We start from the raw sequence: 20,209 nt of genomic DNA, 5'->3' as shown, positions 1-20,209 counted from the left end.
AACATATTATCAATGCCAGGACATTTTCTCATCAGAATGTATGCGCTAGTAGCCAAGATTTGCGAGGAGGATTTTTTTCAATCTAAACAACAACAATAAAAAAGACCTTTAATTTGAGTATGGCTAAGGAAAGAGAAATATAAACTGCTGGCAAATGTATTTTCTAGCAACTTGAGGTTTTTTCCCTTTTAAAATTATACAGATTATTTTAAGAATTCCTCTATGAAGTTTCAGTGCCTTTCATTGGTGGTTTTAGTCAAAAGTTCCTTAAAAAATAACAGGTAATCAGAAGAGTTTTTAGAAGTATGAAGTGAACTCTGGTGCAGATAGCCAGCAGAATTCAGAGAAGTACAGAAGTGGCCTTAAGTTCAGAAATTAATATAACTTTCTGTTGAGAGCCACATCTGGCATATCCTTTTTGCCTGTTTAGTATTGTCCTGTTGCATCTCCTTGTTGACACTGCAGATGCAGTATGTACTCATAGCTTGTGTGCTTAGAAAAGCAAAGACCTGGCAGGGCATAAATGAGTGTTAGAATAATTGAATTCACACTTTCTCTGTGAGAACACTGGTGAATGCAAAATGGCACAAATGACCTGTACTTTTATATATGTTTGCTTTTGCTGATAGTCATAATATGGTAGAAGAGTTGTCAGATAGATAAAAGCGTGGTACTGGAGTACCAGTGTTGAAGGGCAGTTAGTGGGGTGGGGATGATTATTTAAGGAGATGTTCTAGGCAAGGAACTTGCAGCCAGTCCTGGGTGGGGATGAGTGGAGAGCAAGTTGAGGAAGCGGAGTGATGACTCTGGATTGGGGCCAAGGCCAACATCAGTTCAGGGCAGTTTTTCTACCTTTGGGTAAAAAATGAATGACACTAAGGGTAGAAAAAATAAAAACAGAATATAATTATGTGAACTGCTAGATGAGGGTCAGGAAGATTGAAGGGTTTTGGTTGGACATAAGTGAGGGAGAGAATGGTCAGGTTATATTGGCTAGTCAGTAAGTCATCCTTTACGAGCTATGCAAGACTCACTTGGAAAAAAACCCATATGGGGTCTGATTTGAAAATGGTTAGTCAAGATGAAGCTGAGGCAGTTTCATTATCTTGAACTTGACTGTTTCATTGCTCATGTTATAATAATGAGGAACCTTTTTTTTTCTGTGATAAGGAACTTAGAGAAATAGACTGTGAGCCAGCCTGAGCTTCATATTTCTCTGAAGCAGGTCAACATTTGCTATGAAGTAATAATACAGTCATTTGACTAATTATCTGACTATTTATCTGATTGACTAAGAGTATATAACACTCTGAAATGTTTCAGAAAGAAAGTTTTCCAGATAAAGCTTCACACTGTCTTGCCGGAAGGGAAACGGCCAACCCTTTTGGCTGTGTTTTCTATGCAAACTAGAAACTGCTATGAAGCTCATGCAGTAAGCTGAGTTTCTCAAATGGGTTGTATAGCCATAGGGAAGCATTGCTCACTAAAACCATGACCTAACATCAGCGAGAAGTGGTATCTGCAAATTCCGTAAGCCCTGAGTTGCACTGCTGTTCCCTATTTGTAAGATAAGACAGCACCAACCCTTCAGCCTCCTGGAACAGTGTGAAAACTGAGTTTAGAGAGCTGACCGCTGTAGGAAACCACATAAAGAAACAATTTTCTCTGCCTCCAGAACAGCAGACTGAAATTAAAGCCTGAAGCCAAACAGTGCGCAGTCAAGGAAAACCAAAATGTTTACTCATTAGTTGAGCTTCTCCATCTTAATCACAGAGCAAGCCAAGGAGTTCATGGGAAAAGTTTTCTGGGTAGCCTTTAATTTATAAATTTGTGGAAGGCTGAACCAGTATGATGCAGCCAAACTTACTTCTGCTGTTTCCTAGCATTGAAATGTTTTGTTGTGGACCATTACTAGAATCACTCAAGGTGGAAGGGACCCATAAGGATCACTAAATCCAACTCCCTGCTACTCACAGGACTCCCTAATTAAACCGTGACCAAGAGCACTGTCCCGATACTTGTTGAGCTCTGACAGGTTTGGTGCCCTGACCACTTTCCTGGAGAGCCTGTTACTGTGATCAACTACCTTCTCAGGGAATACTCTTTTCATAATCTCCACTCTGAACTTCAGTAATGTTGTATTAATATTAATGATTAAACTGGACGGTACGCTAATGAAGCCAGAAGGTCATTCAAGTCAATCTTCCTGCATCTGTTAAGCTTTTCCAAGCAACAATAGCAAAACCAACCAATGCAACATTATCTTGTCATTTCCTTTTAAAGGCAATAAAACTATGGGCATCTGCCAGCTGTCTGGTCTGCAAAGGCATCAATGTGCAAAATGAAGAAGGAATGCTCTTCTTCTGTTATCAATATGAGAGTTCTCTCAGTTAGCCTGTCCTTTGGCATCTCTGAAGGGATATGGCCTTGAGGAGAGGAGACAGTCTCTTGGGTCTGTCTGGTCACTGTCACCATACTGGACAGCTATGTAATTAGAAACCCCTCTTGAAAGAACACAGGCTAGGCGTTGATGAAAGAGAGTTCATAGTTTGCCCCAGTTAGCAAGGGACATTTGAACAACCAAGAACCAAGAATGTTTCCAGGGGAAACAGCTGTGAAATTTTTCATTTAGTTATGCAGCTGCTCAGATTTTGTGTTCCTTTGATCCCTCTCATAAAACTGAGAACCATTCAGATTCCTGAGAGGAAAATGCTAGTGGAAGGGATGGTTCACCCATGAAGCACTTGTTTTTCTGTTTTGTGTTCATTTAGAGGAGAAAAATCTAACACAGTGGATGGCATCTCTGTACTACTGAAACTACATATTTGATTTGCTAAGCAGTGCCATTTTTCATATTTCCAGAAATAGAAGCCTACTAAAGATTGCAAGGAAGCAAATCCATAGAGAAATGTATTTTCCTGAATGGGGAGGCCACTCCTCTAGCATTTTAGTAGTATTGCAGTAATGTCACTCCATTAGGCATCTCCAGGTATGCACTGATTGTTTCCTTACATTATTTTTACCTCTCATGAAACCAGTGAAATACTGTCTGAGTCAGTTAAGAAAGATAGTATTTGATCTATCATTTTCTAGAAAAATGTGCCCTGATTTGAACCATGATTTTGAAGCTAAATGTCTGTAGAGCACTAATGTTGTGCTCAGGTCAGAATGTGAAAGGCAGAGAGGCATTTCCTGGAGATGTGTATAACCCAAGTCCATGGTTTGGGAAGCTCCTTCCACTCATGCTTGTTCCAGCTGAGAATATAACTTTTAAATGCATATTTGAAGTAACTGAGGAAATGTACATAAGGAAACAGAGCATGAGCTTTGCAAACTGCTATAAATGCTGAAAATAGGTCAAATAAATCATGTGTTCTGTGAGAGAACTCATGCCTTCTGATCAACGAATCAATATGATTACACAGAAGCGTCTTATTGTTTAAAATACCCCTGTGTTCACACATCTCACAACTTTGACATAATACCTTACTTATACACTTCACTTGCTTATCTTATACTACTTATACATATACATATTACTCTTCTTATACATTTTCTTACTTACTTACACTTTTTACAAATTCTACATAACACAGTACTTACACATTTTACTTACTTATACATTTTACCTACTTATACATAATACAGTACATATACATTTTGCAACTGCTGTGCATGAGATCTCACATTGCTTGATTGGTTTCTCTATTTTGTCCATGAGCTCCGCACACACTTTTCTGATAATATGATTGGTTTTAATCTAGCGCAGCACAGTCCTTTTTTGTCTATTCCTTGCTGTCTTGGTATTTAGTTTTTCAGCTTCTTCTTTCCCACTTTAGCACAGTTTATCTTTCAGTCCTTGAAGAATTCCTGAGGGCTCTAACAGGTGGGGCTCCTGGCCCAGGCAAGCAGCATCGAGATGATGACAACAACAAAACCCATTCGGTGATCAGCAGCCAAGTTAGTCCACAAAATCCAAACAACACAACAGCAAAGGACAGGGAACAGATATAAACCTCTCTCCTTGAGCTTTCAGACTGGAGCTTAAAAACCCTCTTGGGGCTGATGTGCTGCGGCTGAAGGTGGAAATGCCAGGTGAAGCCAGTGAGGGTAACTCTAGCCTGGTCTCACTCTGAGGGCTCTGGTAAAAATAACTAAAAATGGTTTGTCTGGGGCACACTATCAAGGTTCAAATACTTTACAACAGTTCTGTAGCAAAGAGGTTCTCAGCTGCATGTCTGGAATAAAATTAATTTATAGATTGAGATATCTAAAATTTAGGCATTTGTATTATAGCACATACCATAAGTACTATAGTTCGGGTGATGATCTAATCAACAGCAGGGCCTAGAGAGGTATCCAACCCAGTCTAAGTTAAACTCCTGCATTTGGTCTCCTGGACTGTTTTCTACATCCTTTGACTACAGTGGACTACAGTGACATGTAGATCACATAGCAGTCACTTGCTGTGTAGGCACTTAAAAGCGTATATCAGATTCCAGAGCTGAATCACACTTCTAAAGTTTAGTGAGATGGACGTGCCCACAGTGGCAGAGTATTAAACTGTTCCCTGATAATCTGGTGATGAGAATGTGCTCATCTGGAGCTAGGCACTTATTTTATGGAGCAATGAAACACTCTCCATTCAACAGAAGTACTTCTGCTGTAGTGGAGTCACCAGTCAAGCAGGATAGGGCTGCTCTAACCTTTTGCATTTGAATTATTGACAATATCCATAGTCAGTGTTTAGCATCAGGAGATGCTCATTCCTCTACTTTATCTATGCCACCACTGTCTCATTAAAGAAGGTTAGTATCCATACCAGCATGACTCATCTTGTGGACCAGAGCAAGAGATCAGGGCATTGAATGTCGCCAGGACCAGATTAACTTTCTCTTCTGCATCTGTGTATGGCATGGTTTGGTCACTGTCTCCCAACGCAGTTCTCTCTTTATGGTACAGGTACCTGGAAAAACTACCTTGGAAAACCTATATTCTGGATCATTTGAAAGCTTTCTTTTAGTAAACAGAGGGAAGAACTGAATTGTCCAAGAATTTGGGCTGATCCCCTGACTCGAATGTGTTTAGTCATTCAGTATTTCCTTATGATCTATCTCTCAGAGAAAGGTTCTGATGGCTGTCTTCTTCCCAATGCTGGTCTGACTGATGTGGAATAAGAAAGTACAATATGGTGCTGTGATGGGAAATATTTAATTTTCTATAGTACCTCATCACATTGGTGTTTCTTAGCAATCTTTTTTTTCTCCCCAAATCTGTAATCTCATGTTCTTTTTTATTTTCTTGCAGGAGGAGCTGGGCATTACTTGTGAGTTACTGGAGTCAGATTTCCTCAAGTGCAGTGTGGGATTTCCTTTCATGAGATCCAAATCTAGGGTAACGTTGTGACATTTCCATTTGCAGAATAATGGTTCATTTACCTCTGTCTCCAAGGAGTGGCTGGGAAGTCAACTGCTCTGTTAAACGTCTGTGATTGGTACTTTCTCTAGCTTTCTAACCCAGATATTGGAGCCTTTCACAGCTACAGAGGACTAGCTGTCCTCTTTCCCTCCAGACAGAGCCAATGACAGTGCCCTGGGCACTGCAATAAAATGGCTTTGAAAAATAGTGCAAGAGTTGCAGCTGCAGTTCTGCTTCCTCTGCAGAAAACTAGAAAAGGACTCTCCATCTTACTTATGTTGCCTCTGTGAGTTTTTTTGTCTTCTTTCACATTAAAGTGCATCTGGATTTATACAAATTACAAGGAAAATGTACTAATGGCTTTTTCATATTATGGTCTTCTGGTAGATTTTTTAGAGAGGGTTTTGTTCTGTAAGAGAAGATACACTATCTCATAATGTTTAAAATCCAGCTGGGTTCTTTCTGCTGCTAAACTGATCTGTATAAATGACCAACCCAGAAAGGTGAGAAAATGAGGAATAACTTAAGGATGACCTGAAAAAAAAGTCTGAAATTTTTCAGAAAGTTTCAATTTCAAAAGCAAATCCTTTCCATTTGAATTGATGCATCATTTGACCCAACATAAAAGTTTTTGTTTTCTGGTTTTTTATTGACTGTTTCATGCTATTTTGAAAAAGTAAAAGAATATTTTAAATGGAATTGAAAAACTACATGCAGCAGCAAAATACTAGCTAGAATGTAAGAATGTTCCCCATTGAAATTACAATTAATTTTTACACTGTTTCACTTGGCTGAAGTCTGTTTTGGAGTTGGGCAGAAAAATCACATGGAGAAGTTATTCATCAAAGTAAAATTCTTATTTCAAAATTAGCACTTGTTTTCACCCATTATGATGGGTGTCCTGAATGTTGCTTTAGCTTCTGCCACTTTCTCCAAGTCTCTGTGCAGGCCTGTGGTGTGAACTTTATTCCCCCAAAAATCTCTCCATCAGCAAATGACATATAGAGCAGTGCTGAGATGGTTTCGGGTAGTGATCTGCTTGTACTGGAAGACTTATTCCCAGGCAGATGATCTCCTCAAGAAATACCTTTGAATGGCAATTCTAGTAAAGGCCTTCTCTTAATGAAGGAAAAGACAAACTATATAGTATTTGAAGAGAAACACAATTACTAAGACTTAAAACTAATTTGCAGTAGATGAAGCTCTCTTACATGTATCAAAATATGCTACTTTTGTACAATTAGGCCAGTAAAATATAAATGAAGTTTCAGAACAAATACATTTTCAAACAATACGCAGTGTCTCTAAATACTGCTTTTTCTTTGCGCAGTATGAGTTCAGTGTGATCTTTGACACAAGCCACTTGACTGGGCAGGAAGAAACACTTACCTTCCTTGTCACTGCCCAAAGGTAAGGGGACATTTTTACATCTGGATATTCTTTGTTACACGAAGTGTGTATTATGTGTGCTTGACAATTGCATGATATAGCTGTAGATATACATATGTGTAGTAAATTAGGTTAAATTACTGGGGCTAAATGCATGTGTTTTGGTGATGCAGAGGAACTATGTATTGAAGATTCCTGAAAAATGAGGTAGGATCATACATAGGTTTTCTTTGCCAAGTAATTGCAATTCTGAAGGATCATTCTGTATTCTCTCAGTTGAAAGGCTCTTGTGTTTCAGTGGCCATCTCTTTGGGCCATGTATCAAGCTCAGCTCAGCTACGGTTGATGATCAACACAAGATAGACCCATTTGTTCCAGCATTTGAATGAAATAAACATGCTAGGATGCAAACCAAAAAAGATAAATGTTTTAATCAGATGGCCAAGGATCCCACTCATAGGTTCTATAGTCACGGATCTATTTTGTACCCCTCTGGTTCTTCAGTGAGCTATGACAAACTGTGGAAAGCATCTGGATAGGGTACTTCCCGAAGGGCACTTGAAGTTGGCATTGAAGTAGGGTGATGCCAAGTATGCATACATGCTGGAGTTAGCTCTGCAACATGGCATACATAGGCATTTTATCTTGGGCAGAATAAAAGGTGTGACACATGCTCTCTGCCTTCTAAGATGATGTACCATGCAGAAGCAGACTGCATGGGTGATTCAGTCACAAGCACTGTTGATATCTGTATGGGAACCAATGCACAGCTGCATTAACATTGGCCATGAGCTGCTGCTTTGATGTGTTGGGTATTTGACTACTTCCTGCTCCCATTTACTGTGTGAATGAGCCAACTTCATATCCTTACATATCCAAATCAGGATCTTCAGCTTGAATTCTCCTCCCAGATGGGATGACACCTCTACAAACAGATGAGAGATGAGATGTAGCAGCTGCTGAGTGACTGCTCTCATAAGGCATAATCCTCCCCTGCAGTAACAGCTGTAGGTGAGAACAAGATCCTTGCAGCATGTGGGACTGGTATGAGACCCTGAAAGTGAGACATGTCACCATGTCTTGCATGCTAGCAAAGTTTTATTCTCTATCAGAAGTTCATCATGTGTTCATATGATCCTGTGGTGCTTCTCAGTCAGAGACATCAGTATCTGCTAGGTGAATGCCAGCTAGTGCAAAGATGGGTCAGCAGTGCTTTACATTTGCCCAGCCAGTGTTTTCTGACCTTGGATAGCACAGGACTTCCCTCTATAACATCACTTCTTGTATTTCTGTACCCTACCAGTGAGAAGTGTTAGTCTGTGCCTTTAGATGAGCAAAGAAATAAACAGTAAGTTTTACACATTGAGTGAATGCTTAGAGATATTACAAGAAAGTTTCTCATTGTAGAAGGATGAGAGAGGATAGTTATGTTTTGGAGGATTCAGCTGAACCTCCAAAGAGAGTAGTGCAGGTCTCGATGCTGATTACCCTCATTTCCTCTGTGACTTTAGGCAAATTGTTCAATTCACTCTCTGTCAAATAAGTGTAACAAAATCTTTCTACCATAAGAGTTGCAGGGAGCCCTGAGGTAAAGTCACTGATAGGGAAATGGAGAGAAAGTATCTGTGCTGCAGTCAGACCGCAATAGGCGAGGGCATTGTTTCCACATAGAACTGGAGCTAGTCTGGCAGAAATAGCTGAACAGGGAAGCTATGTCACGCTGTCATGGGAAAGCAAGGGTTGCCCTTCAAGTGTCTGCTTGAGCCTGTCCTGTGTAGCTGCAAATTTGGCAGTAGAATCTGTTACAAGAGACTGGTTCGTTATTGAAACAATTGGAGAAAGAAGTAAACATTGCATTTTATTGCTCTTACACTATTTGGTTGTTTTAAAAGAAGCAACAAACCTTCTTCTTTGCTTCCAGGTGTGAACTGTTTTTCTAGAGCTAGATTCGCTGAGTTGTGTTCTCCTTTTTTGACAGTACCTTTACTCCATTTGAAACACATAAGAACTTACCTATGAACGCTGTACAGAATTCTACTTGCTTATTCTGTTTGCCACCATGGTATCTCAGTATTTATGTTGGATGAGAAATGTCTCCATTTTGGACTCTTCTGTGAGCCTGTTCAGAGGAAAAGCTTTTATTAAGTGGCATTTTGTCCCAGGAGTGAAAGTTTGTGGGGTTTTCTATCTGGGCCATAGTTTTATCAGCAGACATAGGAAATGTGTCAGTTGCAGAAAGCTGAGCTGTATCTAAGCAGGTACGTAGCCAGAAGGCTCTATTTTTGTAACCTGAGCAACTCATAACCTGCATGGTATCACTTGGGAATTTACTGCCTGCTGTTGCCTCAGTGATACTGTCCTCAAATAAATATGATCATATCTTGTTTTGCCAGTTTGATTTGTGAGTAAATCCGACGAACTGCAAGGAAAAAGTGATTCCAGAGTCACTGCTGAAGAAATTGAAAATATATGTAACAAATCTTTCAAGATTGTTGTTCTGAGCTGTCACCCAACAAGGAGACTCATCATCAGAATTAGAATAGTTGCAGGTTTGCATGCTAGATATGCATTTCAAGAACCTTTCCTAGACTTCATACATAAAGTGTTCACACTGAAACAAACTGACTCAAGTGAGAGATAATTGCTCACTTTTCTCTTTCTTCTTTTTGATTTTGACCGGCTGAGGCAACTGCCTTTGACGATGTAAAGTAGAAGTGCTTTCATTTTGGCAGCTATGTACAGGAAGAAATGGAAGGAGAGGGTGGAATTGCTGAGAGATTATGGCCAGTTCACTACGAGGGTCTTGCCCAAAAACTGCTTGCAGTGCTATAGTACAATGCAGGTACACTGAAAGCATTTTTTCATTTAGTGAGTCAAGTCCTTCTGTGAGGTGTGTATATCTGTCACAAACTGATGTGCAATCAGACTGGGAGAAAATGAACCCTTGCATGGAAGTCTAAATGTTCTTGTTTCTCTCCACTGTGTATGATCGCTGCTGTAGTTACCATAGACATTTGAATTCACACTTTGTTCCAATATTCATTTTTTTGTTATGAGCCTGTTCATGTCCCAGCCACAAAATTCATGCTTTTTGTGTGTGCCCTCTCCAAGGTTGGGTGAACATTCTTAAGGAGCTGGTATCTCAAATAGAGAGGCTCAGAGTACAAGGCAGAGAGATGGTAGCTGTGAAACTGTGATATATTGCAAAGGCTGTCAATTTGCAGTATGTTTGTTTTTCCTTTCTGTCGTAGTGGAAACCTAGAACACACTGAATATCTGCATGATAATACTCTAATCCTGTCAGTGCCCTTGATGCATGAAGTGGACTCATCGATCAGTGGGTAAGTACCAGTCACCAAATGAAAACAACAACAAGAATAATAATCATCATCATCATCATCACCATCATCCTAAGAATAACATCTGAGTGTCTTCCAGTGAAAAAATTAATTCTTCTCTTTGTTCACATGTAGCCAGACTGTTGCTTTTTCCTTGTGTCCCAGACTCTGGACATTCAATCTCATTCAATAGCTGGAAATTTTATTCATTCCAAGACTACCTCATTCTCACTACTTCCTAATTAATGCTAATTAGTTACCATCAAATTTATTTTAGTAATCATGTTTGAATTCAAGTGATGCTGTAGATATGGTGGACCTTAAATTAAAAAATAACAAGTAAACTACATTTTGTTCCTTAGGGCATGGCTTTAAGGAAATGGTTGAAAGTCACCAGGCCAAAGGTTATGGTTAAATGTTCTGGAATTTTAAGGAGCTTGGTGAAGTCTAATTGTTTGCCTTTCTGTTTAATTTCACAAACAGAATTTGTTTTTGCTTCTGTTTATTTTTCCATTTCCTCTATTCCCTAGTCTGTGAGGCATCTGAGTATGAACTGCGGAGCATCACTCACACTTTGACTGAAATACTTGTATAACATGTAGCCACTGTGTTCTCTCCCTTAGGCTGCACACGTGCAAATTCCTGCCTTTGTACTTGGGGCTCTTCCCTTCCACTTGACATCACGATCTTATGCCTTGAATGAAAGCTTTGTGGTCAGTCTCAACAGTCAGACCATTCTCTAGCATAAACAGTGCTTGAGTTGAAATTGGGGGACCTGGTCACAGAAGATGTATTAGCATTCATGTACACCGAGAAAGTTTGCATTAATTCCTAAACTGGAGAAGCAAAAACTCATCAACAGTGCCCCCAGAGAGTCAGTGTCTGGTTTAGCCACCATCTATGGCAACTTCCAGACTACTCGTATTGTCTAAATGACCAGTGCAGGTTGGCATCAGTAGAAGTCAAATATACCCTTGACCACTATGCTACATGTGTAGAAAAAAGTTAACCTGCACTGACATGTGATTGGATTGAAAAGCTGAATAAACTCAGATTCAAGGCCTAGGCTGGGTTTTGCCTCATAAAGCTCATCTTGTTGGATAGAAATAAAATCCTTAATTACTGCCAACATCAGTCAGAATGGGTAAAAGGTATATTTGAACCTGCTCAGAGAAAGGAAGTGTGCTGTCAAACCTCACAAGATGACCAGCAAGGACAAAAATCTCCTCTATATTGAGAGTACAGTCTCAGCAGCATGTTCTGGAAGTTTTTGAATGCTTTCATTGTTACAAATTCTTTAGAAATTTAACTCTTGTTTCTTGGTGCTTTGATACAGATGGATTTTTGTTCAGCTTTATGGAGATGAATGCTTTCATCTCTGTCTTTAGGTCTCTGTTTGTTACCTACAGAATACTGCATGCCAAAATATAATAAAAATTGGTTTCTCTTCTTTCTCTTCAAAATGTACTTTTTGAAGCACAAGGTCTCTGAATTTATAAGCCCCACCCAAGTGCCTGTGTGGATTATATTTTTCTTTCTCATAGATGAGGCTTAGTTAATTGAAGTTCACAGAAAAGTCCAACTGGCAGAGAAAAGTTGGGTTTATTGGAGGGCACATTCCCAGGCATGGTAACATTAGTAGTGCTCTTTTTCTTGGACAGTATCTTTTTGAAGCTTGTTTTATTAGCTTAATTGTCCTACATTTGAATCTAGAGGAGCAAGCTTCATTCCTGGTTATAAATAGCTCAGAATGGCTTGTACTGTACTGGGGAGAAATCTTCTGGCACAACACTGTAAATGGGAGGAGAAAATCTATCTTTCACTGTTTCCCCTATCAATCCCTGGCATAGGATGCAGGCAGGAAAAAAGGAAATGTATCTAAACAGGCTTAAAATCCTGTCTCAAAATGCTCTGACTCCAAAGGACAACTTGGGAAGGAAGCAGAGTTTTAGGCAGTAGAGAAGACTAAGGTTTGTCTGAAATTACACCAGGACCCTTTCCAGACAGTGGAGCAGCCTGAGATTTGAAGGAGACTTAAAGGGTGCTTAAAGCACTCCTAGTCCTCTTCTGCAGGATTTTCAGGTACTGTGTTTTGCTTCTGCAAAGTAATTTCTGATAAAATCCTACTGCATCTTATTGTGTGATTAGATTATAATAGTGGTTGAGGAAACTTGGATTGCTCCACTCTAGTTAAAAGCAGGTTACCTCCCTCTACTCTTTCCTTTAACCATCTGCTAACAATACAGGTAGTAAAACTTTGGTAATTAACCAAGTGTTTATTCCTGAAACACTATGTAAATGTTAAATAAAATTACAATGTTATTTTAGTGAATATGTATCTTAAAGTATTCCTCTTAGATACTGTTGCTTCAGATTAACTTGGCAGTGCAATGATTTCCTGTGTTAATCCAAGCTTGCACAAATCATCCATGGCAGGGGACCCCAGAGAGGAGGTTTTGTGATAGGAAAGGAGAAAAAGGGATAAGTAATCAAAAGAAGTCTACTTCATTGATGGGATGTTAACCCAGGTCAGTTGAGATGCCACTTGTGTAGTCTGATGTTGCCAAGAGGAAATCAAATCACCAAAAATAGATTAATGTTAAATGGTCCCATAGAATTTCACGTGACTAGAAAGCAAGGGGTGCAATTCAGCTAGAGACAAATATATTTCATTTTGGTCACAACGTCAGCTTACTATATCTGTGTCTTGATCTTACAGAGAAGTCTTCCCTACTTCATTTTTCTATGGTGATTCTGTGAAAGCGTCCAACTTTGTTCAGTTGGAAAACCATGAATGCCTTTTCCAGTCTCTTAACTTCACACTGCAGGTAAAACTCATCCTTATTTTGACTGCTTTCCTGCTTGACAGCACATTCTTGTTTTGTATCTATTTAATTCTGGGTGTGGTATGGGCTTTTGTGCATGATTTCAAATCACAGTCATGGGCAGAATGGGAGCTTCGGATGAGGTTTATAAAGAAGAGCCTCTTGTTGAGTTATGAGGTTCAGAAAGGACTCCCTTGCTTTCTAAACTTCTCAGAGAGGAGACTAGGTGTAACTGGATCCAATTCTAGCCCCAGACTTGCTCAACTGTTTTTGTCTAAAGGTTATATAGATGAAATAGAGACTGTGTAACTTTTTCCTGCAGGATTAAGGATGACAAAACAAAATATATTTACATTCATAACATAAATTATTTACTTAAATTGATGATGATAGTGACTAGACTAAAATACTGTAATCAGAATTATTTACCACACAATATAGATAGTTTTACTAATACTATTTTGCACTATTTATTAAATCAATAATTTAAAAGCTTAATAATTGTTAAGTAGAGATTGGTGTTACTCACTCATACCAACTACTGTGGGCAAATCTCTTTTGCTCAGCCTCAAGGAGAAACCTTGAGGGACATCTCCACTAAAGGGAAGAATCTCCACACTCTCCTGGAAGTGGTGTGTTAGAAGTCCCTGCTGATAAAAAGTGGGACTGGGCTTTTATAGTGTAAAGTGATCAACTGTCATTAATGTGTTTTTAGGCTAGCAGCTTTAGACAAGTTATCTGTACTATCATTTGTTGATTCCTTTATCAGAAACTTTGCCTGTTACATCCTCACTGGTACCAGTTTTTGTCAGGAAATGCTGTCTGAATGTTTAACTTTGCGACTGATGAGTCAGCCTGGTCTCAGCAGTCTTTAATACCAAAAGCAGTGTGACCACTCTTCTCCATCCATCATGGGTAACTTTCACAAATAGGGTTTAGTCTGAGCTGTTTTACCCCCACTCAGGCAGAGCATCCTGCTACAACACTGTACAATGTGTTCTTGATTGGCTACCATTATTGCAGTGTGCAGGGATGGCATATGTCCTTTATCTGAATATATTATGACAAGAATTGCAAACAGGGCATGTCACTTCCATAGGATTAAAGCTGCTGCCATTTGTTTCTCTTTCATCTTTCTTCATATGCTGAGTAAAGAGCCCTAATTACTCACATGCCACATCTTAGATGAAGTCACAAGTTAAAAGTGGAGGAGTAATTCTTTTTAGTGGCATGGTCATTGAGCAGAGGAGCGGGCAGCCTTTATCCAAGAGGACAAACACATGTCTGTGCTAGGAATTCAGGCTTGCTAAATGCCCCAGTATCAAAATATTTATAACACTACTGATAAGAGTACAGGGAAGGGAAGAGTACAGTACAGGGAAGAGATGAGGACACTAAAAAGACAGGTGTAAGAAGCTTTCAATAAATACCTCATAGCATCTCAGCATTATTCAAGAGTTACTTATATATTACACTTCACATGGCAATTAGATGGGTTCCTGATGTGGCAAAATATATGGATGGTTTATTATAACAAACTCTAGTGATGTGGCCAAAATTAACTGATGCTGTGTTTCGCTGCTGTAACTGGATCTATTACAAGCCCTTTGTATTGATGACTGGCAATTATCCTGCAAAACTGCTTCTCCTTTGATATGTGAGCTGTACATGAAGACTGTTAGGTAAGCTAATCCTCTGACTTCATTCTGACCCTTGAAAAATAAGTCTTAGTCTGAAAACATTGAAAAACCTGCAAAGTACTTGTATTTCTTCAAATTTACCTGTACTCAGCTCTGAATCTATAGTAGCTTCCCATTTATGAGAAGTCATGTATGTAATTTTATTTGTATTCATTTTTTCTCTTACAGGTTTACAATGCTGGACCAAGCACTCTTCCTGGAGCTTTTCTTAACATTTCAATTCCAAACCGCCTCTCTGCCACTGGAGACGAAATATTTCATATTCAGCAGATGATGGTGAGTATGTTACGATGTGCTCTGAGCGCAGAGAGGCACTGAGACCTACTGATGACTAAAACAAAAGAAGTCCACCAAAACTCAGTGAGTCAGTTGCTTTTTAACACAAAGGGTCTTTGCATCTGTGGCCAGATTTTAAGTAGCTGTACCCCTCCAGCTGTTGACTGTTCTCCCTCACCTAGGGCAAAGACAACTGGTTGTATGTTCTTGGTTTCCTGCAATGCTGTGTAAAACTAGGTCAGGCTAATGCGGAAGGAAATATAGAGAATACTTCCACAAGTCACACCTGCAAAGAGGATTGTCTCTTAATCAGTTCTCCCTGACTGAGGGAGGATGAAATGGTGGATGTATTATCAGTAGGATGCTTTATCAAGCTGACTCAGATTCCCTGGGCTTTTTCTTGGTCATCAGCTAGGTCTGAATACATTATCAATATCTGTTTTGCTATAGTCCATGTTATAATTTGCTCTTTTTGAATGTTCTTTTAACAAATGTAAATAATAGAGGAAGTTATTCTTTCAACACAATGCTTTTCAAAAGACTATTTTGTGTCAATTTCAAAGAAATTCAACATACTGTGGTAGACAAATTCTTAAATTTAGTTTCTAATATTTATTTATTTATCTATTTATTTATTTATTTCAAAGCCTTTGTTAGACCACAAAAATACCATCATTTACACTGTAGTGGCCAAAAGAGGGGAAACCTTACTACTGAGGTAAATTTATTGCTGGAATTCAGAGTAATCTGCTTTTGTGAAATGAAACCAGCTCTTTGGAATAATTGAAAAGAAGTATTATACTTTCATGTTGTTGGTAATACTTTTCTAGCCTTTTGGCTGAAAAATATTACCGAATATGTAGGTAACAGTGTCACTGAATATGTGTAAATATAGATCTGAAAGATCTTTCTAAGCAGGTTTCCAAGATTTTTGCTGTTGGAAGGTGTGAGATAAATATCGATATGGCTTACAGATGGGCACTAAAGACAGAATGACTGAGAAACATATTGGGATATTGTATGAAGCAACAGTAGTGTATAGATTGAGTAAATTCTCCAACCAGACTTAATTAGTTCTTCAGCATATGTATCATTTTCTGTGGCATTGCCTTTTAATGTTTATATAGTCCAGCTTTATATGCAGAAGATCACCTTTTCTTTGGCACATTGTCTGCCAAAGCACCATGACCCATTTCCTTGTTTGTTCCCTGGTCTCTCTGTGCTGTAGGAGAGAGGGTGTGTTCACAGCAGCTGCAGAGAGGTGGGAATCTTCTTAATGGATTTTGTCTCCCTAAATGTCGATATCTCCTCTAAAGTCAGTCATCCTATAAAGGAGGTTCCAGCTGGGTGGTGTGGTCTTGAGCATTGTGGTAATAAATGCTAGCATGGTTTGTATTGCTTTTTCCCAACAACAAGTTGCATTTCTCTGCACATTATTTGACTGAATTGTACTTTGAAGTATGTTTTTGTAGAAATGTTAAACTGCTGTTGTGAGACGTCTTTGCAGGTAGTAGGCAAGTATGTTTTTATGAGAGATGTCTGACTGATATACTGGCATTCCAGTAATTTTGACTACTGATTTTGGGTATATGGTCAGTAGAATTCTCCTACATGACTTTCTAAATACCTCTAGCATGTTAATAAATGTTAGCCAAGAAAATCCTGTCTAGGATAGTGGTTAACCTTGCGTTACAGATACATAATTGAAACACCAAATAGTTTGCTTGACATTACACAGGAAATTTGTGTCAGAGCCAGGCACTGAACCAATGTATCCCAAATCTTACTAGTACCAATGTATCCCAAGTCTTACTATTGTAACAGAGCAAGCATCCCACTCTCTTTCCTACTGCCTCTGTCCCAGTGAGTTTTTATTAACTGAAAAGGGAACTAAAATCATGGAGATTTTCAACTTTTCATAGAACAAATACAATTAAGCAAAGAAACCTAAAAGGAGATGAACTTTAGGAAATGGTTTAGAACAGCTGTTTTTCCAAGACAACTTTTGTAAGCATAGTCATTAAATGTTTCAAGCTTTTGCTTATTTTGAACTTCCCAGAATCTAGACTGCAATAAAGATAGTAAGGTAATAGAATCCTTTCAGACAGTGCAGGTGTTTCTGTAATTATTTTCTTTATGCCTGTGATCCAGCCATTCTCGCTGTCAGTGTTGACAAAACTTTAAAAATAGCTCTCATTAATACAGAGGATTAGGAATTGTCATTTATCTGTAAAATACACTGTTGATACAGCACTTGGGATTTGATGACATAATGGTTTTTATTTTAAAGCTAGTAATTCTATTGCTACTTCTCTGATACACAGTAAGGCAGTGAAATTTATGAGTCAAAATGTATAGTTAAAGCACTAGAGTTTGTCTCAAATACACATTAACCACACAAGATAGTTTCAGGAGCAAACTCCCTCGTATTGTGTTGAGTGAGCTAGTCTTTCAGGCACAAAAATTAATAGCAGGAAGACAGTCACATATAGTTCACTGGAACGGTCTGTATCTCTGGGAGGTGTTAATAGGAAGTATTATCTGCTGGTCTGAGGAAATGACAGCCCTCATGCTTCCTCTCTTCCTGCTGTTCTGATCTTTTGGCTTTATTGCAGAAACTGTTTTAACATTTTCTTTGAGGCAAATTCAGATCATGGAAATATTTTGACATTTGGAGTTCTGTCTTAGAGATGTTCAGACACAATTCAAGGACTATTGGGAGCAATACTGCAGTTTCTGCAGCACTTCCCCCGACAAAGCCCCCAATATATAAAGGGAATGAATCAACAATAAAAGCCAGAAGTAAACAAAAAAATGGATAATTGTAAGAAAACTAGGAAAAAAAAAACCCAAAAAATTGAACTTCCTCCCTATTAAAATGTTTTAATGAATAGGAGATACTAGAAATTTTCAAATAATTTTATCTAGGAAATTTCACCTCTGACACTGGTTTTACGTAGTAAATACTCAGATTCTGCAGTGGTAAATGATATTTTGGAAGTACTTAAGTCAAATTAGTAGCTGTTTGTTTTTATGTATTTTTGTATTTGCTTTCTTGCAAAAGTTAAAAACCAGCCAGGTTAAAAACATAAGAAATTAAATACCTCAGCTTGTTAGTAAAAGTGTTGTGATAGAACAGTATAGATGATGACATAGAAGAGCTTCACAAAAGAAGTTAGTCTTAACAGAAAAGTATATTTCCACTCTTCAAGCCATTGATTATCTATTCTTCCAGGAAGGAAAACAGTACTTGCTGTATTTGTGTATGTTTTTGGTTTTGAACTAAAAGATCGGTAATTTCCTTTGTGTATCCAGCTAGGGATACACAAGGGCAAGGGAAGCACTACCTGACTTGCTAGCCAAGGAGCTGCTTTTTAGGATTGCCAAAAAGGTTTTCACAATGGGAATTCCTACCAAGTTAACCAGGGTGTATTTCCTGAAGCTGCTCATAAATTAGCAATGTGTCCAGAATTATTCTGCTGCTGGCTTTATGGAGCTGGATCAGATTGTTGCCTTCTGGTTTATTTTATTTTCATTGAAGGTAAATACAACTATGAGGGATTAACAGTTGGAAACCACACTTGTCTATTTGAACTGGATGATCCTCTTCCCTCCTCTGGAGGGACCAAGCAGAGCCTGTTTGGGTGAATCAATATCAAGAATTTAAAAAAACGTGTTATCAGCATCACTGAGATAAGAATCTTGTTGAAAAGTAAGACGCATATGTTGCAAGACAATCTCTTCAGAAAGTTTGCAATCTAGGCAATGATATAAAAGGGAATTTGGAAGAAAGAGGGAAAGAAATGCTATTCTCAGGTTTTTGATGACAAGGTCCCTCCTTGCATGCAACTCTTGATATCTAAGTCTAGTAATTACTGTTTTAGTGATTGCTGTTAATAGAATATATTTAAATTACGATGTTCTCTTACTCTAGCAATTAATGGATAGAAGGGCATAGAAGCAGCTCTGGAGAAGCACTTGCCAGTCTCCACTGATAATACAGAAACCATCTAGTTTCCCTGATTTTCCCTAGGCTTCTAAACTTAGATCTTGAGAATTATTTACAGAGAGTGGAAAATGGGTTAAACTTCAGTCTTGTGACTCCTGTCCCCATCAACCATAAATGGGCCAGTTAGCCCAGGCCATCACTTCTTGATTAGGGAGCAAAATAAAAAGTCCTTCTCGGAAGGACAAACAGAAGTCCTCCAGTTGTCCTCTTATGTTTGGCATATCCACTTCACACCTCTTTCTACATGGGTGAGACCTGGATTGTGCCTTTATGATAGCTGGGTATCAGTAAGATTTGAAAAAGTAAAGAAAAGCTGAATGAATTAATGGAAGAATTGAAGAGAATTACTTTTACAGGTTGCCTTTTAAGTTGACGGCTGCCTGAGCATAGGACTCTAGAAATGCTTGTCATGTTCATTAGGGAAAGCTGTGTAAAATAAACATTTATCTCTTCCTGTGAATACTGAAAAAGTAAAATGGAGTCAGTCCCAGAGCTGCAAGTGCTGGCTGATGACAGGTTACATTTTTAAGGCCATTTTGTATAGCAGTCATGTAATTTTTCTTCCAGCATTTGCACAGTAATATCTGTAAGGAGCAGAAAGAAGTTAAGGAGAAGAGTTAAAGCTTGCTGTCTCATTCCATGAAAGGTCCCAAACTAATTGAGGTTTTTCTTCACTTATAGAATGTAAAAGAAATATTGTCAATTTTAAAACCTTAAATGTAATTTCTGCTTATTATCTGTAGGTTTTATTTTCTAGCATAGGAATAAGATGCTTTGTCTGCTGCAAAGCTGGTGTTTAAAACTTTAAGCTAAGAAGGACTGTCAAAGGTCTCTAAAGTGTCGTTGGGCGTGAGTGTTCCTTGAGGCATGTGTTGACATTATCAAGCTCACAACACATGCTCCACATACAGAGGCAAGCCTGTATATTGATATAATTATGTAGAAAACATCTTATTTGTTGGTAGATGGTTTAAAGTTATTTATTTATGTCATTTGACATTTCATCTCTTGTCTCTGAGACATATATGTGCAGTCCCAACATGTGAAGACAGAAATATTTGCTGATTGTATTCAATACAGCATTTTTTCGTTTTCCAGCAGCAGATCATGCTGCTGCTGGTTACCACATTTGACAGAAAGATTGTAAAGGAACATTTTGCACTTACAGCAACATTCATTTCAGCCCTTTGTATTAGTCATCCTGCTTGTAGTCTCTTCATTTCAATGATTGTTACACACACACTGGCATACACA

General features: G+C 38.5%; 1 protein-coding gene across 1 annotated transcript in view; it reads left to right on the top strand.

Annotated features, from left to right (window-relative positions):
* The window catches only part of ITGA9 (integrin subunit alpha 9), a 244,396-nt gene that overhangs the window by 158,460 nt on the left and 65,727 nt on the right, over positions 1-20,209 (top strand). Inside the window, exons 19-23 of the mRNA XM_042044551.1 lie at positions 5,308-5,394; positions 6,749-6,828; positions 10,059-10,148; positions 12,865-12,973; positions 14,839-14,946. Coding sequence (XP_041900485.1) covers positions 5,308-5,394; positions 6,749-6,828; positions 10,059-10,148; positions 12,865-12,973; positions 14,839-14,946 — 474 coding nt within the window. The remainder of the gene's footprint in view (positions 1-5,307; positions 5,395-6,748; positions 6,829-10,058; positions 10,149-12,864; positions 12,974-14,838; positions 14,947-20,209) is intronic.

The sequence above is a fragment of the Corvus kubaryi genome, unplaced genomic scaffold (genome assembly GCF_017639235.1).
Source record: "Corvus kubaryi isolate FWS band 111438036 unplaced genomic scaffold, C.kubaryi_AGA036_p1.0 37398, whole genome shotgun sequence".
Classification (NCBI taxonomy): domain Eukaryota; kingdom Metazoa; phylum Chordata; class Aves; order Passeriformes; family Corvidae; genus Corvus; species Corvus kubaryi.
The sequence above is the reverse complement of the archived record's forward strand: the minus strand, read 5'-3'. Positions and strand labels throughout refer to the sequence as shown.